The 25548-nt window shown below is 40.0% G+C and overlaps 1 protein-coding gene across 2 annotated transcripts in view; it reads left to right on the top strand.

Annotated features, from left to right (window-relative positions):
* The window catches only part of FLI1 (Fli-1 proto-oncogene, ETS transcription factor), an 89416-nt gene extending 65012 nt beyond the window's left edge, over positions 1-24404 (top strand). For both annotated transcript variants that reach the window (XM_063435418.1, XM_063435417.1), the window contains exons 5-9: positions 482-550; positions 18445-18510; positions 19802-19864; positions 20990-21037; positions 21630-24404. In XM_063435418.1, coding sequence (XP_063291488.1) covers positions 482-550; positions 18445-18510; positions 19802-19864; positions 20990-21037; positions 21630-22159 — 776 coding nt within the window. In that variant the 3' untranslated portion in view covers positions 22160-24404. The remainder of the gene's footprint in view (positions 1-481; positions 551-18444; positions 18511-19801; positions 19865-20989; positions 21038-21629) is intronic.
* The last annotated feature ends 1144 nt before the right edge of the window (positions 24405-25548 follow it).

The raw sequence follows: 25548 nt of genomic DNA on the forward strand, positions 1-25548 counted from the left end.
ACAGAATGTACCCAGCACTGACAGAATGTCCCCAGCTCAGAGTATGTACCCAGCACTGACAGAATGTCCCCAGCTCAGAGTATGTACCCAGCACTGAAAGAATGTCCCCATCTCAGAATATGTACCCAGCACTGACAGAATGTCCCCATCTCAGAATATGTACCCAACACAGACAGAATGTCCCCAGCTCAGAGTATGTACCCAGCACTGACAGAATGTCCCCAGCTCAGAGTATGTACCCAGCACTGACAGAATGTCCCCAGCTCATAGTATGTACCCAGCACTGACAGAATGTCCCCAACTGAGTGAGTATGTTCCCAGCACAGACAGAATGTCCCCAACTCAGTGAGTTTGTACCCAGCACAGACAGAATGTCCCCAACTCAGTGAGTTTGTACCCATCTAAGAGCACATGTACTCAGCTTACACTAACTGTAACCAGCAGTGAGAACTACATTAATTTGGGTTTAATTTTCCGACAGGCAGCTCGTCATTGAGTTATCCCGCAACATCACACACAGACCAGACTTCTCGAGTACCCACGAAAGAGGGTAAATATGAATTCTCTTTATAATTTGATCTTTTTGAGAAAACCTGAGCAAAGATTTGATGTGATTGTTAATAAACTAGCTATTTCTGTGATTGAAATGATGAATAATTGGGTCATGTTTATTTGTGAGTTCATAGCGTGTGTGTTTATAGCGAGTTTACAAAAACCACCTCCGCAAAAAAGGCTGTAAATTCTCATCACTACACAATTAAACAAATAAGATTGGAATTCAACTTAACAGCAAAATATTAAAACCTCATTATATATTGGGGACAGCGATTCCCTTTAGTGACGTTTTTTAAAACACATTTTTTTAAATCTGCTGTAAAACGCATGTCGTGTAATGTTGTTTTGTTTCCTTGCTGGAACCTCCTTCCCAGATAGAAGCGTGAATACTTATCTTTTCTCAGCTACATTTTTTAGCTCGATGCTGACTTTGTTACATAATAAATATTTTGGTTACCCTTATCGTTCTGTGATTGGAAGTCCCAGTGATTGTTAGTATTGGATTCCAAGTATTCTTGTTTAATGTGATACAATAAACATGTGCTCCATCTAATGTCCATATCGCACAACTGTGAGATAACACAATAGAGTGGAAATCTGGCCAAGCAACACAGAGATTAGTGCAATTACTCTGCACAGTGTAACTTCTTTTATACATAGTGCTACATTCTAACATCCTTCGGTTTGTAAGAATTTGACAAATCTAGACGTCAAATTTAAGACGTGCGTCTTAAACTACTCCCTGTCCATTGTATGAGCATTGATTAGTAATCAAAGTGCCGGGAGTGGCGTATAGCAGAAGCCAATATTTCAAACGGACAGCAAGTAGCACTTTTATTTTTGGGGGGTGAGGTTGGGAGTGTAACCTGTAATTGATATATGATTTAAAAATGCACAAGAAGGTTCGTACCTTCCTCTGAGTGAAACCAGTGGTGGGCCGAGATTGTCAGCTGATGCTCTCAGCCTATGAATGGAGCCCAATCTGAGGCTTCCACATTAAAGATAGAGACACAGGGACCTGCAGGATGGGTCCATTTGGGGTTAAACCATTTAACACTTCAAGGAATACTATAGTGTTAGGAATAAAACACTGCTTTACTGTCTCTATGCCTCTGCCTCCCCCACCCCTCCGCCAGGTGTTTAAAGGGTTTAAGACCCTTTTTTCACTCACCTCTTTCCAGCAGCAAGGGTCCTCGGCGCTGGATCCATCTCCTCCCCCAGCGACATCACGGTGAGTACCGCACACACATTAGACCTTCCCCATAGGAAAGAACTGAATCAGGGCTTTCTAATTAAGATTTTCATGAAGCTGGTGGTTCTTGTGCAAACGTGAGGATGTCCAGCGTCATGTCACGGAGTCAAAAAAGTGAAAATGCAGAAAGCGCCTCTAGTGGCTGTCCAGTAGACACTAGAGGTTGTCTTAACCCTGCAACATAAACATTGCATTTTCTTAAATTACAATTGCGATGATTTCACTGGTAGAGTTAAGGGGACAGGGACACTGTACCCAGACCACTTCAATGAGATGACACGGTCTGGGTGCCTATAGTGTCCCTTTAAAGTAAAAGAGTACCAGGATCTCAAGGCATCGTAGCTTTGTTTCATCTTATTGAGATTAATAAGATATATATATACAGTATCTCACAAAAGTGAGTACACCCCTTACATTTTTGTAAATATTTTATTATATCGTTTCATGTGACAACACTAAATAAATGCCACTCTGCTACAATGTAAAGTAGTAAGCGTGCAGCCTGTATAACAGTGTCAATTTGCTGTCCCCTCAAAATAACTCAACACACAGCCATTAATGTCTAAACTGTGGCAATAAAAGTGAGTGGAAATGTCCAAATTGGGCCCAAACTGTCAATATTTTGTGTGGCCACCATTATGTTCCAGCACTGCCTTACCCCTCTTGGGCCTGGTGTTCACCAGAGCTTCACAGGTTGCCACTAGAGTCCTCTTGCACTCCTCCATGATGCCATCACAGAGCTGGTGGATGTTAAAGACCTTTCGCTCCCCCACCTTCCGTTTGAGGATGCCCCACAGATGCTCAATAGGGAGACATGCTTGGCCAGTCTATCACCTTTACCTTCACCTTCTCTAGCAAGGCAGTGGTCGTCTTGGAGGTGTGTTTTGGGGCGTTATCATGTTGGAATACTGCCCTGCGGCCCAGTCTCCAAAGGGAGGAGATCATGCTCTGTTTCATTATCTCACAGTACATATTGGCATTCATGGTTCGCTCAATGAACTGTAGCTCCCCAGTGCCGGCAGCACTCATGCAGGCCCAGACCATGACACCCCCACCATCATGCTTGACTGTAGGCAAGACACACTTGTCTTTGTACTCCTCACCTGGTTGCTGCCACACACGCTTGACACCATCTGAACCAAATAAGTTTATCTTGGTCTCATCAGACCAGAGGACATGGTTCCAGTAATCCATGTTCTTAGTCTGCTTGTCTTCAGCAAACTGTTTGGGGGGCTTTCTTGTGCATTATCTTTAGAAGAGGCTTCCTTCTGGGACGACAGCCATGCAAACCAATTTGATGCAGTGTGCAGCGTATGGTCTGAGCACTGACAGACTGACCCCCACCCCTTCAACCTTTGCAGCAGTGCTGGCAGGACTCATGCGTCTATTTCCCAAAGACAACCTCTGGATATTACTAGGAACTGGTCCTGTGAAACCGCTGTATGGTCTTGCCCACCGTGCTGCAGCTCAGTTATGTAGAGCAACATTTATTTTTTTCAGATCTTTTTTTTTTTTACCCCCTTCAGCGCCGAAGGAGGGGGGCCCCGGGGGAGGGGGGCCCGAGGGAGGAGGGGGGGGCACATTCCAAAAGCCTATTGTGCCAGGAAAACTGGTTTGTTTTCCTGGCACTATAGGATCTCTTTAATGATTGTGTGTTGAGTTATTTTGAGGGTACAGCAAATTGACACTGTTATAACGGCTCTACAGTGTTGTCACATGAAAAGATATAATAAAATATTTACAAAAATGTGAGGGGTGTACTCACTTTTGTGAGATACAGTATATATATTTATTTGTTTATATATTTATTTTTTTCATGTCTGGTTTGTCCAGGGGCTCTTTGCTCTTAGAATACAAAGTGTCAGAGCAGAATTGCAGCCACATCACAAAGTGTCCTGGGCAGTAAATAGTATAACCTCTCCATCTCTCTCCATTAACACTAGTATTTTTTTAACCAAGCTAAGAAACACAAGGTGCCTTTAAATGTTTCGGTGCTAAAACATTCAAACAAATGTGCTTAGGGTGAACTTGGCTCCAGAGATCCCATGGCCCAGTGATAATATATTTCATAGAATGAAACAGTTATAATAAACTATGAGACCCTTGCATACAATCCATTTGCAGCTTTTCTGCACATTCAAACAATATAGACTATTATTACTGAAGGCCAAGCATGCGCATGTTTTTGTGTGAGTGCTGTAGAGAAAATATATCTAAAATGTTACTTCAAGGGCTGGATTCATATCCAATATAATGACAAACGCTGTGTTAGTGTAAGATATGACACAATATTATGAACTACCGGTAATTATATCACACTTGTTTACAAACTCCTGGTTTGCCACATATTATTATATTGTTAACCACAACTCCCACAATTCTTGACCATAAGTGTTGTTTTTGGTTCATGTAGCCTCTGTGGATAAGCAGTAGCCAGAAAGAGACTAGCAGATCATCATAATTCCCACTTACAGCAGGTTAGCCTAGAGGGTGACTGATTCTTGGCATATTCTCAGCTGATGGGAGCTAGATACACAAAGAATATAATTAATACGTGAATACTTAATTAATAGTTATTTACACTATGAAAGGTGTATTATATAAAGCCTTAATGTACAGAGCCCTGAACACTGACTGCCGAGAAACAGATGTTGTAAAAATAAACCACTAATGTAGAAATGACTAATACCATGTTAATGCATTATACTACATTAGCGATATTTATTTATTTAGTTGTTATATATTGATGTTATCCAGAGTGTTTTAGATAATGTAGCAATTAATCATAGGCAGGGTTACAGTCATTAAACATACAGGTTCAGAGGCAGGACGGAGCCTTGTCCGTGGGTTTTACATCGGTAGCTGCTTCAAAAAAACTGATAGAACGACACCCCATAAGCTTACAATCTACAGGGAAAATGAGCACTGAAAGGCAGCAGGGAAGATAACTAAGAATGTGCGGGGCATCACAGTGGAGAATCTCAAATTTGAGTAATTGCGGAAAATACAATTTATAAACTGGCTTTATAACAATGTGTGCAATTGATGAATAATCCCTGCTGCTATGTAAGGTAAACCGTCAAGCAGTGAAACCTATAGCCTCTTTTAAACACTGATAGAATGTTATGTCATCATAATTTAGTCCGAATAGATAGTGTGTAGGCATATCTAATCAAAGGCTATTTAAGGACCAGATAGATCTGACAACCGAAGCTGTCACTGGCTTTAAATTAATTCCAGAATGTTTTTATTATAATAGGGATAATAGATTTGTAGACACCAGGCTGTGGGTTCTTGTAAAGATAATTTCTATGTTCGTGGCCATTCGCAATAAACTGCTTAAATAATCGCTAATCTCAGATGTAAATGAGGAATTTATTTGCTAAACTGGGAATTATGGAGACTGGACGAGAGGGTTGCAGATTCTAGCTGAGCAGAAAATAGAGCTGAATTATCAATTTATTCAGTTCAACTGCATTATACTAAAATTGATACATTTACCCGTGTCCTTTCTCTACAATTCCCGTATTTATTGAACGAACGCTAGTTATGATCCATAGGGTATGTAACTGGCGCAGGAACGGGTTAAAGCAGTTCCTTTTTTTAGGCCAGCTCGGGAGCTGCTAAGAGCTCGGGATGTGGCCCTTTATTCGGATATGCTAAATCACACTCTGGCGCTGCAGGTGCATCCTTTGTTCTACACATAATGGGCTCATGAAGTGCAGTGGATCAGCCTCCCCCTACCTGGGAACGCAGGCTGACACTGCTTGATGCAAGGTGCATTAACAAGATAAAAGCGAATCATTCAGCCCTCTCTATAATGCTTTGATGGCCGGCGACATAAAGGTTCCTTTAAAGCATTCACATTCAGCCCAAAATGCCCTCTTACATTCACTCTGAGCAGCCGCTACATTGTCCCCCCTATTCTGCACAGATACTTCTCCTCTCAGACCTGCCATCTTTACATTCTACTCACTAAGCACAGAACCGTAATGAACTGAAATCCAAATTGCAAAATTTGGAGAAAAGAGAAAACTGATTTGGAAAAATTGTCCGAGCTTATGTAATGTCGCACATTAATGTGTGTATTTAATCTAAATGTTAAACAATTTTCAGTTCATTAAAATGCAGAGTTTACAAGATAACCATGAACATGCGAATTAAAGAAACACGCTAAGAACAAATGCACATTTTAGTATTGGTTGCTTAGATTCTTGGCCCTTTCCCTATGGGATGCATTAGTGGCGTTCGGCGATATCAGCCAGGGAACTTGAAAAAGCGTAGATTTTGAATGAGGAAGTGCCTCTCGAGGCTGTGAGTCTGAAGCGTGTTTATTGCTAAATGTAAACTGTGCACCAAGGTCAGTGCACTGAAACCACTTCATTAAGACATAGTGGATTTGGTGCTTGGAGGGTCCCTGTGTATTTTGGTTCTAGACTGCCGTTCTGGGAGGGACCAGTCTCATATGCTAGTGGTATAGATTGATTTAATCAGACGGGAATGTGAATTTAGCTTGGTATGTCCTCCATAGGGTCAGTGACGGCTACACCCTTTGTTTTGCTCATATAAACATGTTTATCTATATTATATATTTGCTAACACTATATTGATAATTACACAATGGATTACTTCATGGCAGCTGCTTTGAAAAAAAGGAAGTTACCAAGTGTTTCTTAATATGTAGTAAGTCCTATACAGTATGTATTAACCCCGTCCATCCCAATGCTGTCCAGAAATGCACTAACTTTCATTCATTGTATGTATAGTCGCACCTACTGTGACACTGAATGTCACACTCTGTCTGAAATATTCAGAGATAAGAGGATACTGTAAATAGTTAAACCACTTTATCCCTGACTGATGTCAATTCTTTGCAAAATTTGTGTTTGCCACCAGCAATGTTTATTTGGTTGGAGTAACCCTTTAATTATTCTATTTTGTTTTAGGTGTATCTGAGCAGCAGTCTGTTTGCTGATAAAATCAAATGGGGATTGTTTGGTTTGTTTGTTGAATGTAAAGTCGTTTGCACAGAACCCTCTTCACTCAATGTTCCTGTATGTCAGTTAACAGGATGGTGAATACGTCTACAAATATCAAGCTATCAGTACAATGTGTACTAAACTGGGAATTATCATGAATTAATCAGGATATTTCACAGTTTAGGCCAGACGTCTCGAGCTGAAAACTAAAATGAGTTGAGCTACTTTGATGTATAATTTGTCGGGCCGCCGGTTGGACAGGCCTGTTCTAGTGAATTCTTTACAGTTTCTCTGTCTGTCTGTCTGCAGCCTGTCTCTCAGGACTGTCTGAGGTCAATATGCCGGAGAAGGGGATTTTTTTTAAAAAAGCTGACTTCATGGGTTGTTATTTTAGTGAATATAGTCAATTTATTGCCAATTTTAAACTCCGAACCTCCCTCTGGTTTTCTTTAAAAACTGTGAAATAACAAGGATTCATTTTCCACAAGTAATATTAATATTTCCTGCTACTGTGCTCAGAGCAGCTATAATATAGTATATATAACTATGAAAGCAGACACAGCTCGCGCAGACTATATACAGTGTAATCCCTGTAAAGGAATGGGTTGGATCAGTGTGTGCGTGTGCGTGTGAGTGTGCGTGCGTGTGTGTGTGTGTGTGTCACTAAGCTGGAAAAGGTTGAGGTGATTTCAAATAAACTCAAATTTAATTTTCATCCAGGAAAACCCCCCACACACTACTCATATTGGCGTTGGGCGCACACTTTATTTACATTCTGCCTGTTCTGTTTCTATCAATATCCTACATTTGTGACCGCGCAATTTACTAGAGGGCGGAGTCATTGATTTTTACAGGTTGATTTGTCACCTCTATGAATGAATAGTATGCTAACAAATTTTGGACAAAACGAACCAAAATTATATATTTTTTTCCGTGCACAAATCTAATTGTTAATAGTTTATAATGACACATACAAAATGAATTATATAGACAAAGTTCTATGATATTGTCAGTGTTTTATTCTAGGGTATACAATGTAGAGGTGTGACAGACAGTACCCATTTAAAGCTAAACTACAAATTTTGGAAAGGGACACCAGTATTGGCTGTGGAGTTTCAACTCCCTTGTCAAAGTTCAGTGCAAAAGGTGAAAAACCTTCACCGTCAGAGATTAAGAAATGTCAAAACCTTGAGATGAGTCATGTCAAAATGATCTGTAACTTCCAAAACTGAAAAATGGAAAATTAAGCAATATTTTGCAAACAAATAGGGTATGTAATGCCAAATCTGAGAGACCCAGTTTTTGAGTTCCTCTTTCTTCCAGGAGACAATAAGCTGGTAGAATATGCATTGCCTAGCTGATATGGGGTACAATGGTACCATATAATGGGAGAACAGTAATTTTAATTGACTGACATATTTTTAATGGACTCTCTTTGCTGACTGTTAATGGGGTAATCATTGCAAACCTTATAAAAGGAGGAATTAGACAGGAAGTTGTGAGGACGACGGGCAGGTGAACGGGTCTATAAAGCGTTCTCATGTTGCGATAATGATATCATACGGGTATGACATCATGTGATGCAATTTGTCATATCTGGGTGATGTCATTGACTGATGGAATGGTCGCATTAAACTAGTCAAATCATGGCACCGAGGAAAAATCTGTGAACTCAGGGATTGACCAAAAACAAAGTAATTATGTGTCATTACTGGTCACCCTAAGGAATACACAGCACACGTTTCTATAGGGCAAGGGTTCTCAACCCAGTCCACAAGGACCCCCTACCAGGATTTAGGGATTACCTGGGTGTGTCTAAGGTGGTTTTTTTTATTTTTCTAAACACCTTAGACACACCCAGGTAATCCCTAAATCCGGGACTCATAGGGGGTCCTTGAGGACTGGGTTAAGAACCCCTGCTATATGGGGACATAGCCGAGAAAAGGCTGACTGCAAAACATTTAATTTTTCACTTTTTTATCATGGTGCCAACGTTGAAATAGAAATATATATATATTTATTTCTGAAGGTGATGGGAAGAGAACTGGACCTTATTAAATGTGTTTTGCAAAATAATACGTTTGATTGTTGTGTTTTTAGGCAATTCCCTTGTTTTCGGGAAGAATCCTAGCCGCTCAGTCTTCCTTGACTTTCTTTCTTCATATATTTTTTCATTAAGTCTTTTCAGTGTGTCAGGTACAACCCTCGCACTCGTACTGTTTAGAGGAAAATGTCACAATGGGGTAGCTTTAAGACCAGCCAACAAATGTAGCTTTATTTGTGTTTTTTAATGTATAGCTAGCTCCATTTTACATTTTTATTTTGATTATTAAAACTACTCTATGACTTCACAACTGCATTTCAACTCTTCCGAAAATCAATTAGGGCAAATTATTATTTTTTAGGACAATCTTCTGATACATTGAAATGACTTAAAGGGAAACTAGAGGCACCCAGACCACATCCTCTCATTGAGGTGACCTTATATTTGAGGTTCACTTTCAGTGTTATTTACCAACATGAGAACTGATTGGGAATTCAAAGTGAATTTCAGAATTTAGAGAAAATTAGCCAAATTAGAAAGATCAGTCTCCAAGTCAATTCTGTTTTCAGTTTGTCTATTTTGGCGTTGAATGTGAAGTTCACTGTGAATTCCCTTTAGTAAATAGTCCTGTTACTGTCAGTGTGTTTTAAAGACTGTTACACTATGTAGGTCTATCGCGTTTTACCAGTATCACTTTGTTCAATATCCCTATTTCTTTTCGTCTGTAATTCTCTCTTTTTTTAATTGTTTTCCTTTGAAATTCCACAGCACATATTTTGTCTTATCCTTCCCTCTGACCCACCTCGGTGGTTGGCCACTGTGTTTTTTCACGGGAAGTAGAAACAAAGACCGGTTGTGTTAAAGTTGGGGGGAGGCAGGAAACTGAACTCACATGGGACCCTCCTAACTCCAGCCTGCCCCTGAGTCCGACTCCAGCTATTGGAATTAAACCTGACAGCCTGTCTGGGACACATTCTAAGTAATGGCGATTTAACTATCCCTCTCTCTAGGTAAAAACAAAAGCTAGTTCCTAAAATTGACAAAAACAGAAAACGACCTGTTTTAAGAAAGGTTTATACTCTCGTTTCTTCATGAAGGTCTGTAAAAACAAGAAGAAAATATTCCATATAAAACTTTGACAATATGATGAGAGAAAAAATAGTGAGCTTTCTGGGTATGAGGAGAACGCAACATCCGGAAGATCAGGGGCGTAAGCACAAATGACTCAAAATAAAAATAAAAAAGGTATATATATATATAAAAATTAAAAAAAATGTTATGGAACTTGCTACTTACTTCATGTAAGAAATTAGATTGTTCAGCTCCAACCAACCCCCAAATGTACAATTAGCACAAGCTCTGTTTCAACGTTATTTTTAAATCTCTGATTGGTGCACAGGGAGGCACAGAAAACCATATTTTATTACTTTCTTTTCTTGTAAGAGCTTTTTTATTTTAATTTTGCAAATGCCTTTAAAAAAAAAAAATAACAATTGATTTCACGAGTTCATGACGTATTCCCCATATACGGTTTTTATTCTGCAAATAAAATACATTTTAATATATATAAAAAAAAAACATTTTTTTTTTTTTTTTAAATTAAGCCATTTTTTACGAACATATTTATTCGTAGCATTCGACAAAGTGTGTGTTTTCCTGGCAATATTTAACACAGCCATTCTATTAAAAGAAAATAAAGAAAGTAAAAGTTTGATCATGCAGACAAATAAAAACAAAAAGTAAGTACGGGGCCTCTAAACAATAACTTGTGTTGAGACGGACGCAGAAGGTGTAATTTTTACTTGGAATAGGAAGCAATGATTTATGGAGCCGCTACTGTAGTCACGTTTTAACTCGCTTTTTAGTGAATAATGGAGGGAAAACGTGGATCTATTGATTTTCTTCTCCCTTGCATGGGACCAATAGGAGCATTCTATAAAAGTAAAGATCAAACCTTTAATAGCAGACAAACAAAATGCTGATTTATTTATTGATTTTTATGTCAATTTTTATAAATAAATTAGAAGTACAGTGGGACCTCGGTTTACAAACGCCGCGGTTAACATAATTTTTGGTTTACAAATGAAAATCCATTGAAAATAATGCCTCGGCTTACAATGTTTTTTCACAATATGAAGGAAGTTTCCCAGGATGCTTTGCACTTGGGAGGTTTGTAACGCCGCTCCCACGCATGCTGGAGTCTGTGGGTAGCACGTGGCATTGAGTGTGGAGGTGGTGGAGCGGTTTTTGCATCGAGATTTGCAGCCATTCTGGAAACTTTTTGCAGCGGTTTTGGGAATTTTTGGAACTTTATTGGTGCCTTTCTCAAGTGGTGGAAAGGTCGATTGCATGCCTCTTACTGTGTGTTCTGCATTGTGGGTTGGTTTCCATGCCAGCTCATTTTAACTTTTTTTCTGACCTCCGGAACGGATTAATTGGTTTTCAATGCATTCCTATGGGAAAACGCGTTTCGGTTAACACATTTTTTGCAATACGAAACGTCCTGGACTACGCATTAAATTCGTAAATGGAGGTACCACTGTAGATTGTTCTGAGTGATGTGTTTGCGTTTCACGTGATATTATTCACTGTGTAGTTATATTTATTTTTTCTGTGTTGCTATTTTTTCTTTACACCGACTTGTCAAGTCGTACAGTTTAATCTGTCAGCAGACGAGGGAGTTGGGAGGGTTATTGTGACATGCAGGGTGAGTTTCACTTGTTTAAACTTGTCTGTAGGTCATTGGGTGGTAAATCAGGCCTTTATAACCTGTAGTCGAGAGTCAGCATTGCCCAGTGTCCAAGCAGCAGTGATTGGCTGTGCCGATGACTAGCCTGTTATCTTGGCAAGCATGGCAGACATGCCATCTGTGACACTAAATGCTTTCTATACAAGCGGCTGGACAGCGACTCATGGGGTGAGATCAGATTCCATATCCTGCTATACAGTGCTTCTGATAGGGGGAGACACTTCCTGGTCTGGGCAGAGATCTGTGATTTTGGTGCTGGGCTGTCTATTTGCAGCATTATGATAAGCGTGTTACATTGTCAGTCCCACATGTTATCGTAACATTACTGAACTTCACATTTTGCAACACCCCAGGAAGTCAGACATATTGAATAATTGCGGTACGGTGGAGTAGATGTTTTCTGGGACAGCAAGCTGGTTGCCAGTCCCACACACAGACAATACATACACTGGGGATTTGGGGTAAATCATAGGAATGCTAACCGCGACTTAAAGCATCACCAGCAGACTTGAAGGATCACCGACATTCTGCATAGTCAGATCAATCAAAATGGCAGCTTGGCTCAGTGTGTTTAGCTGGTCAATCAATCACACCACAGCCTGGATCCTGGGCTGTTTTTCCAGGACTAGAGAAATGTGGTGGCATGATGCTCAGTTACACAGAAACATTACAGGTGCTGAAAAAAGTATTTTAAAGAGCAAGAAATTTTATATCTCCCTTCCCCAGACTCATGTGAAAGCCAAGTGTCGCTCATCAATGTAGTTTAAGGCAGGAGACTAAGAGTCCTTCCTATTTCCTCTCACTGGTGGCAGAACGTGAATGGAATGTTGTGTAAGGAACGCTGTACGCTCCTGATCTACAGACATGCTGATTCAGCTAGGCCCAGACAGTACATGGTATATTTCATTCACTTGCCTGAATACATTTGTTCTGATTACTTTTTCACCCATGAATGAGATGTTGGGAGTGCTTGCATTGCACATTTTGAATTCATTTCCTTGGGGAGTTGTTAAGTGGATGCACATGGCCACACTCATTTCCAACATGATTCAAAGAGCAGAGAGGGATTGGCTGACATATCCCAGCCAGTTCAGGTTTTCATCAGAGATCAGTGAAGGACATGAAAACTGTCCTGCTTGGACCCAATGTCCTTCCTGACAATATCATTTGCAGCACAAGCTCAATGTCATGCTTGAGACTTGGAGATTCTTTTTGCTCCAAACTGTAATTCGTCTGAATTTACGCCGATCAGGTCATTCCTTAAAGGGACACTATAATCACCAAAACAACTTTAGCTTAATTAAGCAGTTTTGGTTTATAGATCATGTCCCTGCAGCCTCACTGCTCAATTATTTGCCATTTTGGAGTTAAATCACTTTGTTTATAAACCCTAGTCACACCTCCCTGCATGTGACTTGCACAGCCTTCCTAAACACTTCCTGTAAAGAGTCATCTAATGTTTAAACTTCCTTTATGGCAAATTCTGTTTAATTTAACATTTCTTATTCCTTGCACCGCATAGCTTACCAGACCCTGCAGGAGCCTCCTGTGTGTGGTTTAAGTTCAATTCAGAGAGTAAGAGATAAACACATTTAACCCCTTAAGGACACATGACATGTCACGATTCCCTTTTATTCCAGAAGTTTGGTCCTTAAGGGGTTAAAGTAAGTTACATCTGATGGAAAGGGAAAGTTTTTTCATGCAAACTGTGTCAGTCACAACCAGGGAAGGTGTGACTAGGACTGCATAAACAGAAACAAAAGTGATTTAACTCCTAAATGGCAGTGAATTGAGCAATGAAACTTTAGAGGGATGATCTATACACCAAAATTGCTTATTTAAGCTAAGGTTGTTTTGGTGACTGTAGTGTCCCTTTAACTGCGCATCAAAATGTACCGGAATCGTAAACCAATCGAACTGCACAATCCCGAGCTTGTTTGTTTCGGGTCATGAATCTGGATTCCACCCGTAGTGCCAAAGAGAAAAATCATTGATGGGAAAAAAAAACATGATGGGCTAGGGGACTTTCACTAAAAATTAATTTTATTCACAAATCAATATATATAAATACCGATTTTAGTTTACTGCTCCACCTGGTTTTATACTATTGGTAATTTCTTCACACTGGATCTGGAGAGTAGAAAATTGCTCCTATCCATTTACTGCAAAATATGTGCATAATATTGTACTCTGCGTATTGTTTGCAAGACACTGATTGACCCATTCTCATCCTTTTAGTTCATGTGATTTGGCTCAGGGATTGGGTTTTTTTGGTACCAGAATTCTGCCTGGACTGAGCTGGATTGACAGATGGCTAAATTATGTTTAAGGAAAGTTAATAATAATTATTCATGTTCTTTAAAGATTCTTTGCATAGGCTAGTGTAGAGCAATAGTAGTCTTGCATCCTCCATCCTCCTTGAATGGGTGGGAGACGAGGACAATCGCTGCACAGAAACCAATTGACATTAATGAGCATGTTACGTTCTATGTTGTACTGGTTTTATAGCAGCTAGACTCTCGTTCAGCCGCCAACAGATTCTGGCTGACAGGCCGAGGAACACAGAAACTCTATTCACATCAGTGTATGATATTCAGGATTATTGTACGTTTCTTGCCAGGCTACAGGGCGGCTAGTCATTTAGTCTGGCCTATGCCGTTACAACAATCCACTGCAGGACAGGAGACATAAAGAAGTGTTTTGTTATTATGATCAGTGCGAGCAATTCACCATCTACACGTCAGTTTTTATTTAGTGAAGAGATTGAGCGTTTGCACGCGTGAGTTCGGAGAGGCCAAGAGCGCGTGTCTGGGCAGTAACGTGCAATCTTTGGCAAAGTCGCTTTCTCGTGCTGCTTTATAAATTAAGAGCAGTGAAAGATGAGACACACACACATAATGCCTCTGTCTGGAAAACTGGAAGCAGGGGAAAGTTTCCTGGGAGATGGAAACCCCAAATCTTTCCTGTGTTCCTCTGCGATGGCCATGCAGACGCTGCTTGCTGCTGATTTCAAGGGAGCTTGGCCCACGTCCCTGACTATGTCAGACTGAAACTTTCTCTTCTTAAAACACTCTCTCTTTACGTGGGTGGCGTCTGCATCTGGCGCTGAAACCCAGAATACTCTGAAAAACCACGTCCGATTTAACCCATTCACGACTTGAAATACACGTGAAGGGTGCCAATATTCATTTTGTATATATTGCGTATTAATATTGTTTTTGTATTTTATTGTACCCGATTGTATCAATGCAATGTTTTGTGGACTCAGGACATACTTGAAAACGATAGTAAAGACAAAAGCATATAACACTTCAGTTAAAAAATATATTTAATATTAAACGGCAAAATGTATTTTTTTTTTTTTAAATCTCTTAATCTTTAATTAAGTGCATCTCAAAATGACTTTTTGTCTTGTCTGACAAACTGTGTGAAACAATGTAACATGCATTTAACTACTGGGGTTATCATTAAACCAGAAATTGTGGAAAATTGGCAAAATACCCAAATGTCTCCAAAATTCCCTATTTAGTGAATAAACCTGTACTGTTACATAGCTGCTTTTCAGCCATTTTTTGGCCTTTACTCAGCTGGATATAGTTTGACGACCCGTTCTACAATTTTAAAATTAAGATAATAGATAAACAAGTTAATAGTGCTAAACACCTTCATTAAACTCCAGAGCCAGAGGGGTCTCTCATGCCCTTAAACAAGGCAGTACTGCCAAACTAACACATTTACTGGGGAGAGTTACCCACAGATGTGAGACTCCAGTTATACACAAACTAATGGAGGTGGTCCAGCAGATGTGCTTGTCCATCTAGTGGGGACCTAGTGAAATAGCATGAGGAGCACATTTGTAGGTCTCATCCTAAGGGTTAAAGAACACAGTGTTACGGAATATTGCATTCTAATGACGATAACGGTAAAACACGTTACTGCCCCTTCAAGGACTCCATGAAGGGAGTAACAGCAAGAAAAAAAATTCTATTCAGGCAGATCATTTACATAAAGCCCCAGATAGTTTTTAGATTACAATTATGTATATAGCACCAACATATTCCTCAGCGGTGTACAACAGGTAAACAAGATAGATGTTTATTTCTAATAAGAAACACAGGTTTAAAGAATCGTAAAAATATTTTATGAAACTGGTTCCCTTCTATCTTTTTTTTGTTTTTAAATAATATTCCCCATTTCTGTGTGTGGTGCCAGGGACTGAATGCACATGTAATATTGCCTGTTTATAACTCAGTGTATTTCGCATGTTAATGTCGCGGGGGCCCAATATTTGGAGGTTCTGAGTAATGTATGAATTTCTCACTGAATGGTGGGTTTTGTCATTAAAAAGAACGGGTTAGTAAATATTGATCATTCTCTGGCAGGGAAAGGATTTTAAAAGGAATGAGTCAAAATTCCACCTCTAAACAAACTTCAAAGTGATGGCGAACAATGGAGTATTTTAACAGACTGCAAACGGGACGCAATTTAGGCCAATAAACAAAGTTGTGCGTATAATGGAGCTGGTTTTCTACACACTGTGGGGTTCATTCACTAAACTCACAACTGTAGTGTACTGAAACCCAAATCACAGCATTCTAAAACAGCTGAGATATGTCTGCTGAGGAGGTGGAGAATTTATCCAGATACCTGTATTTTCCTACATTTTTAAATTGGATTTTCAATTTGGAATTTGATGAGTAAATCTCAAGGGATTATTCACTAAATTGGAAACAAATGTGTTGTTTGCTGTTTGGGACAAAATGGGAGATTTCCCCAGCTCATATGTATTAAAAATGTCTGATATGCATAGGAAAGGTGTGGTGACTGCCTTAGCATGATGAGAGCCTTAGCATGACTGCCTTAGCATTCGCTGAGAGGTAACCAGTGTCAAGTAACTGGCATTTCTCAGAAGTACAATATGGAGTTTGGGGACAAGAGACTCTCAAGCCCTTTTTGTAAATTGAAAGTAAAAAAACATGGTGTCACCATGGTGCGCTGTACGGCAGAGATTATCGTCCCCTGACGAACACTTACTGCTTTATATCTGGTAAAACAAAATAACGCACATTGTCACTGCATGCATATTGGTTCCCTGGTAAATACTCGGGTACCTTTGTATAGTTTATAGAAAGGCAACGTGCGTGTGCCGTGCCCAACATGGTTTTGGGAAACAAGGACCAGGTCTGGGAGGCTGGTAGAGGGGCACATCATTGGCATTATAGGGGCACAGCTTGGCATGAATGCAGGCTGCCCGGCTGTCTCTCTGGTCACCTCCCCATGGCTGTACATTCACAGAGCTCGTCTGGAGTGCTACACCCATGGGCTCAATGCTCTGTTAATGATATAATGGCACTGTGCTGGCTGAGGATAGTTACCTGGCGTTCCCGGATGCAGAACACCAAGGAACAAACTCAAATTAAAAACCGTAAAGGAACCTGAACCCCACTGTCAGATCCAGGACCGTTGGGAGGTGGGCTTTTTGATCCATACTTTGTGCTAGTCAGATCGGTACAACATGTATAGAGAAAACATTATCCTGCTATACAGTTTATTACCTTCATTAGACTGTGCATGTATGAGAGATAAAGGCTATAAAGACAGGGACCAACAAAAGGTTTTGCATGCAGCAACCACACCTGAAGCAGCAGCAACCACAAGTGATGCAGCAGCAACCTCCAACTGACGCTGCATTAACCTCCAACTGAGACTGCAGCACCCTCCAACTGAGGCAGTAACCTCCAACTGAGACTGCAGTAACCTCCAACTGACACAGCAGCAACCTCCAACTGAGACTGCAGTAACCTCCAACTGAGACTGCAGTAACCTCCAACTGAGGCAGTAACCTCCAACTGAGACTGCAGTAACCTCCAACTGAGACTGCAGTAACCTCCAATTGAGGCAGCAGCAACCTCCAACTGATGCTGCATTAACCTCCAACTGAGACTGCAGCACCCTCCAACCGACGCAGCAGCAACCACCAACTGACGCTGCATTAACCTCCAATTGAGACTGCAGCACCCTCCAACCGACGCAGCAGCAACCTCCAACTGACGCTGCATTAACCTACAACTGACGCAGCAGCACCCTCCAACTGACGCTGCGTTAACCTCCAACTGACGCAGCAGCACCCTCCAACTGACGCTGCATTAACCTCCAACTGAGGCAACAGCACCCTCCAACTGACGCTGCATTAACCTCCAACTGAGGCAGCAGCAACCTCCAACTGACGAAGCAGCAACCTCCAACTGACGCTGCATTAACCTCCAACTGAGGCAGCAGCAACCACCAACTGACGCTGTATTAACCTCCAACTGACGCTGCATTAACCTCCAATTGAGATTGCAGCACCCTCCAACCGACGCAGCAGCAACCTCCAACTGACGCAGCATTAACCTCCAACTGACGCAGCAGCACCCTCCAACTGACGCTGCATTAACCTCCAACTGAGGCAGCAGCAACCTACCAATGTCTCCCGCATGCTAGGAATAGTGGAATTGTGATGGCACTCCTTGGGCTTAGAGTGGCTGTGTTCACCTACCCCATCCATTCCAGGACATTGTTTTACAGGTAGAGAAAGAGATCCAATGTTGGGTGACGGGGGACAGGAGACGGAGACAGGTGACGGGGGCAGGAGACATTACACATAATTCATCTGCCAATATTTATTCTTTAAGTACGATACAAAAAATACTGTTCGAAGATGCCTACTCGTGGAGTGTGGTTCAGAAATAAATAGTATAATAGCTGATTAAATCCCAGATGCCGGGGTTCTATACACGACATTCTAATAAAACACAATGTAACTGCTAATACTGGCTGACCCTGTAATGCGCACTAATCTATATTCACCATTATATTTATACAGATCCCGCCTATGAGGCAGCCCGGAGATCGGGATGGGGAAATACTGTAAACTCTCCAGTTACCAAAAGTAAGTGGGTTCAATGTTATACATTACAAATCACAAATGACAAACAATGAGAGAAGTCACAATGTACCAGGGAATTTGATGAATGCTCTGTGAATGCAGAAAGCAGAACCAGCCGCCATTTAATACAACTTTACAGCCATCTACAGAATCCGGGAATCATTATTTCCTCTATCCCACTAATGCATTACATTGAAGAGACACTCCAAGAGCCATCATAATTACAGCTTATTGTATCATTACAGCTTATTGTATCATTACAGCTTATTGTATCATTATGGCTTATTTCATAATTACAGCTTTTTATTTTCAGGAAAAAATCAGTGTTTACGTTCCTGCCTAGACACGCCTTTAGTGGCAGTCACCCAGACGGCCACTAGGGGTGCTTTCTGTGTTAGTGCTGAACAGTGTCTCCACGTTCTGCATGGAGGTGCTGAACATTCCCCATAGAGATGCATTTCTATAAGGAGAAGCTGATTGGCATGGCACAGTGTTTTTCTGCGCATGCACAATAGCCTTCCAATACTTTCTAATAGGAAAGCATTGGATTGGCTGCGATCATCAAAATTGATTATCTCAGCCATGAAGGCGGGGCCAGCAACGGCGAGACTGGTGTGGCATGGGAAAAAAGGTGAAAAAATGCAGCTTTTCAGAGTAAACTACTGGGGGTTAGGGACTTAAACACTATTCCTGAAACTACAGTGGTCCTTTAATTGCACTCGATGAATATTTAGTGCAATTTTGGGCACCAATTTTAGAGAATAATAATATAGACGTTGGGTACAGACTTTAAGGGGATTTTTCTTTTTAAAGAAAGGCTATAAAAACTATTTTCCGTCACTTTGTTGAGGGAGTGTTTTGTCTGCACCAATGAGGCATTTACTATTAATAATAAAATATGGATTGTAACAAACATATAGTACCGTACTTTGTGTAATGCTAGCAATAATTTATTAATTAAACAGCAAGTTTTTGTTTGTTTTTTACAAACAAACGGTAATGTGATGTTTTAACACGTTATTTTGTGTGTCTTTACATTTGTTATTTTAGCTTAGACTGTTTTTTCAGTATTGCAATTTATTTTTTTCCCACAACATTTCATTTTACAGTAATTTTTTTCAGTTTCAGCCAGTTAGTAAATTACTCCCGTTCTTATAGTCTATGAAATAAGCCCAGTTTGTATCATTTCATGGAACAGAAAGGCAGACCCAAGATACCCCAAATAACTCAAGCATTGCAGTTCTGGTGATGCTGTGTGCGGCTGATATCTGATGTTTACACTGTTATCTTTCAGCCCCCCCTCTGGGAGGAACCCAAAATGTGAACAAGACTGCAGATCAGCAAAGGACCCAGCCAGGTACTGTGACCCTGCCTGTTCTCTGTTTATAATACAGCCATGGGGTATAGCTTGACTATCGCCGAGTCTCGGTACACCCGAAAGGCAGCATTAACACAATACAGTATAAAAGGGGATATTGTACAAAACAAGAAGTCAGACTTTAACCTCTGATAGTGCGTTATCTGTGCTGATAAATACGGTTTATAAAAGGGTGTGATATTCCTTCACAAGTCGGGTTATCCCCATATCTGCACCCAGTAATACAGTAGAGATAGCATTACATGGTTGTTTCAGACCTGCTGCTCACTTTATAAAGAATAATATGAAGAATAATTCACTTTTTTATTTTATTTTTTTAATCTTTAAAAGTCAGCTATGCTTTTATTTTGATTAGTCTGGCATTCCATTTTAAATTTACTTTGAATTCCGAATGGATTATTCCCGAGTGTGGATTGTTGGATTCATAATGAATTGAAATACCATGGGGAAAAATAATCGTTAAAATGGAAACATTTTTGGGGGGGTTATTTCGGCCTGATATTTGAAATTCACTTTGAAATCTGGACAGGTCACACTTTGGTAAATAAACCTGTCAGTGTGGTTCAGAGTACATACCGAGCAGGGCTGGTTAAACGTGAGCGTGACCTTGACTTCCCAGTTTAGCTAAGCATCATGGGAAATATAGTTTATTACATGTGCAGAGGTGCGAAGCTAGCCACTTGTGGGGTTCATTGGATAATTACAAAGTTGACATGTTGTGACATTTCAGCAAAAAAAAAAAAAAAAACAACAACATTCCAGCTCAGTAAACATGTGACTATATGCAAATGAATTGTTAGAGGAATCCACATTGGTTCCAGCAATGAGCATGATTTACATAATATGCCTTTGGCATCCCACTTTGATGTTTATTTACTAACTTGTGAGTTATCATGAATAGTCTGGCCAATCAGGGGATACCTCTCATACAAACCTTTGTGCAATATTGCAAATTATTATTATTATTATTATTTTATTATTATTTTTATAGCACCAGCAAATTCCGTGTTGTGTGTTTTTTTTTTTACCGCTACTTAATGCTAACATTGAACGTTTTATTTCATTCACGCTTGGACAAATCTCATTACATCTCTTTTATTTTAGATCCCTACCAAATCCTGGGACCTACAAGCAGCCGGTTAGCAAATCCAGGTGAGCAAAATACACTTTATTTACACGTTGATGTATTTTGTTGTTAACATTTTTACTAAAATGAAAATAATTTAATGGATAGAATGCAGCAGTATGAGTTTCTCAATTATTTAAATACACAAATACGCTTTGAGACTAACTCAATATAAAGTTATGAATTGTCATTGTGGGATCTGAAAGAGATGACCAGTAGCACAATTGGGAGCTAGCCAGAGACCTATTTTAATTGCAGTATTCCATGTTTTCTTTCTGTTCGGACTGAAGGCTTGTATCAGGGACAAGAAGGGGTGCAACAAGTTTGGGAGAAGAGGATTGATGCTTTTTTTTTTTTTTTTTTTAAATCCGTTTATTTGAGTTAAGACTTTTCCTTTTAAAGAAAACAAACTAGGTTATTTGTGAAAGTGTAATTTTGCAGCAATTCACCAAAGTTTAGTACTAAATATAAAAACACAAATAAACACTTTAGTGAATAACTCTGACAGTGCAAATCTGCTGCAGATTATTATTTTCTTAATTTGTAAATAAAAGATATTGTTTTCAAGTATTTGATAAGTGACTGTGCTGATCTTGTCCTTCCCCGGACTCCTTTCAGGAAGTGGTCAGATCCAGCTGTGGCAGTTCCTCTTGGAGTTGCTCTCCGACAGTGCCAATGCCAGCTGTATCACCTGGGAAGGCACAAATGGAGAATTTAAAATGACAGACCCGGACGAGGTGGCCCGACGCTGGGGTGAGAGGAAAAGCAAGCCCAATATGAACTACGACAAGTTAAGCAGGGCACTGAGATACTACTACGATAAAAACATCATGACTAAGGTTCACGGCAAACGTTATGCCTACAAATTTGACTTTCATGGTATTGCCCAGGCACTTCAGCCTCACCCCACTGAGACATCCATGTACAAATACCCATCGGAATTCTCGTACATGCCCTCTTACCATGCCCACCAACAGAAGGTTAATTTTGTCCCGTCCCACCCTTCCTCTATGCCGGTCACATCATCTGGGTTCTTTGGAGCAACTTCACCTTACTGGAGTTCACCAAGTGCAAATATCTACCCCAACCCCAATGTGCCACGACACCCCAACAGCCACGTACAGCCACACCTGGGTAGTTTTTATTAGACTCCGTTCCAGAGAAGGTGGTTTGGTGACTTCATCAATGGCTTTACCGTGCCAAAGATCTCCCCGTTTGTTGGATAAAGTGTGGCTATCGAGGCATAAAGTGAACATAACTGGATAAAAATCCAGTATTTTGGCAAATGTGCCTTTATTCTTTCCTAACAGTGAAAATGGATCTTTGTGGGCCAGTATTATACTGCATTTATGTTTGCATTCATGTGGTTTCAGGATAAGCTCATTGAAGATCTCGGTGTGTGATTGGGAAGAAAGCCACATCTTGATGTGCTGCCAAACTTAGCATTGGATCCGGTCAGTGAGCTATTTACTTTAACAGAGTCATTTACGAAAGTGAGATATCAGATTGAATTAGAAATTTAAGGCCAGAGTAGTTGAATTGGAAGAATAGCTGACTTAGAGATTGTTTCATTTCGACTAGTATGACCTCAAATATTAAATTCACTTTGACTTCTGTCTTTAGTGAACCCTGGAAATATTCCTGTTTATATTTTTTTGTTTATTTTTACCTTCTGAATTCTGATTTTGACACATTTTTCTCAGACGCACTGGATGGCAATAGGAAACCTTTTAAACCAACTGGAAACAAATGGAAGTATTATTATAAGTATAATGACCGTAAGGGCGTGTTATATCGCCTTTTGGAATGTACAGAGACCACTCTGAATATAGCTTTATTTAACTGGGGGCACTGCCCTTTCAATGCAAAATGTTTACTCATTTTATTATCGATCAAACCCAGCAATAATCTAATGTTCATTCATACATTAAACTGTAAGCAGAGATCTTTAGCGCAAAAGAACAATTTAACTATGAAAATGTTTGCAGTGTACGCCTAAAGACCCCACCGGCTGCAGATTAAAGTGTGGGTAACGCCTTAACATAAATGGGTTGTGTAGGAATCATCACAAATAGGCAGGTTTATATATGTTTGTAAATGCTTTAAAACTGGCCCTTCGTGCATTTTACTGCTTAAAGAGTTATTGTAATCATCATTACCACTAATGTCTGCTGTAGTGGTTATGGTGGTAGGAGTACCCTTGAACAGTTCCCCAGTAATGGAACAAACTGTTTGCAGTCTAACCTGGTCTCCTCTGTAGGCAGGTTTACAACATCGGCAGAGCTGATATCTATCCTGCCCCACATGCATTGTCTGAGACCACTTAAATCACTGAAGTGGTAATGGTGTCTGGAGTAACTCTTTAAGGAGCCTTGGGAGCTATAACAGTTGGTCAAGGGTTCTCTGAGGAATCTAACCAAGGTGAAAGTGTTTAGGGCAGTAAAGAAGGGGAGCTGGAATAAAGTGAGGTTTATTTTTCTATCCATGTACTGAACTGGCTCTGACTTCGTATGAAAACAATTGGTCTTTAAATATCACGTAGAACGTGGACTAGCAGGCAGGGTACAGACAGCCGAAGCTTGGGTTATATTTAAATATACTAAAGGTGGCCATTTAGAAGGTTTTACCCCATGGCACAATTTATTCTTGATCTCTACCTGTTAGATATAAAAACTTCCAGTCTGATTGGACGATCAATGACCATAAAATACATTAATGAGAATAAACTAAAGGCAGCCCCATGTTGGCTGCATGACGCCAAGTGCCTTAAACGATAAAAGTAAAAACGTTTACATTTACATTTAAACATCCAAAAAAAAATGAATTTAAAAGCGCCTCACAAATAAGAGATGGTGACACGTTTCGAGGCACACAATGTAATGTATACATTATGATTTGCTAAAATGATTTAAATGTATCTTTATTTTACCTGAAGCTAACCTAGATATGCGTATGAAAAGGCAATGTGTCACTGTCTTTTTAAAGTTTATAATCTGTTTCCTACACCAAGACCCCCTTCCTCTCCTTGGAAAATCATGGTGGATGATGACAGAAGGGGAAAGGTTTCAGCACGATTTATCTTGCGAGTTGATGTAGAATACAGATCTGCAACTGTAGGACTCTGCTGGCAGACAAACAACATGCACACACTCAGCGGACCAGGCAATAAGCAATTAGAGTTAGCAAAACAAGATTTTGTTTTTTGGAAAGCGTTTTCACTCTTTAGGGCAGAATGAGAAACCCGACCTTCATCTGCAAATAAGAACATTTGGGGGTTTCCCCATTAAATGCAACACAGTTCTGCCAATTGCAGAGAATTGAAAACCAAGTGGGTGAATTCAGGCTAAATCGCAAAGCTCTAATTATAGTTGGAGAATTTTTTATCAAATGAAAACATTTATTATAGTTTGGTGTTTATTGAATAAACCCATTAGCATTGTGTACCTTCTGTGATAATTTTTATAAATTAACAAATCACGAAGGAAGTATATTGCATTAGATTTCACCTGTCGTGAAATAAATGCATAATTATATAGTATAACATATTACTAATAACAGTGACAAGTTAGGGAATGCAGGTATTTTGTAGTCTGGTTTAAAGATGGGAAAAGGCTCTCCCTCTCATGATTTGATGCTCCCATAAACCCTCTGTAGTCCTCGGACAGTGAGCCGTATCCCTTCACAGGGAAAATGTCTATCCTCTAAAATACACAAAACCAATAGCGAACTAGAAGCAAACTATAGACTGTGTTTTATTAAAAAAAAAATGTTTTATTGCGAGTTATATAGTGCTACAGAGATACGTGTGTTTTATACTTACCTCTGATGCTCTCCAAGCAATACAATAGCGTTTGTTTTGTTGAGGGAATGAGGAACTATCACGTTCAGAGAACTGACGTTAATCTTTAAAACCTTTACTCATTTCATCCGCTATTTCTGCTCATCATATCAATACAAAGCTGACTCTGCCAGTCATGTTGATTAAGTTTGAGACTGTTGTTTCTCATAGATGTAGTTCTGCATTTTTCTTTCATCAACAGATATTTGGCATTTGACCTAGAACTCTTATAAACCCTGGGTACATACCATATTGTCTATTGGATAAACTCAGCAGCACTGTGGCACGTTAAGTGAGCATCATAATTGTCTAAGTCACTTCCTGGTTTGGTAAGAGCTCATCTGGATGCTGCGTGGCACTAGCTACATCAATGTTTCCCAAACCAGGGCCCTCATAGCTCAGCAACAGTCCACGTGTTGTCATAATTTCCATTGGAATAGAAAAGGGATATACAGAAATCCTGCACTGGTCCATGAGGACTGGTTTGGGAACCACTGATCCACATAATGCATTAAAACCCAGAATGGGTCAAATCCAGCCAAGCCTGGGGAGTCTATTAGATCCCTTCCTCTTTGTTACTTATGTTCAGTTTTATAACAAGTAACTGTTATCCCAATATTATGCTGCTTTTGTAATGAATCAACTGCATCAAAGTAGGAACGAAGTATGATCAGGAAGAGTTAGTTCTACAAACATTCT

This window comes from Pelobates fuscus, chromosome 11, assembly GCF_036172605.1.
Source record: "Pelobates fuscus isolate aPelFus1 chromosome 11, aPelFus1.pri, whole genome shotgun sequence".
NCBI lineage: Eukaryota > Metazoa > Chordata > Amphibia > Anura > Pelobatidae > Pelobates > Pelobates fuscus.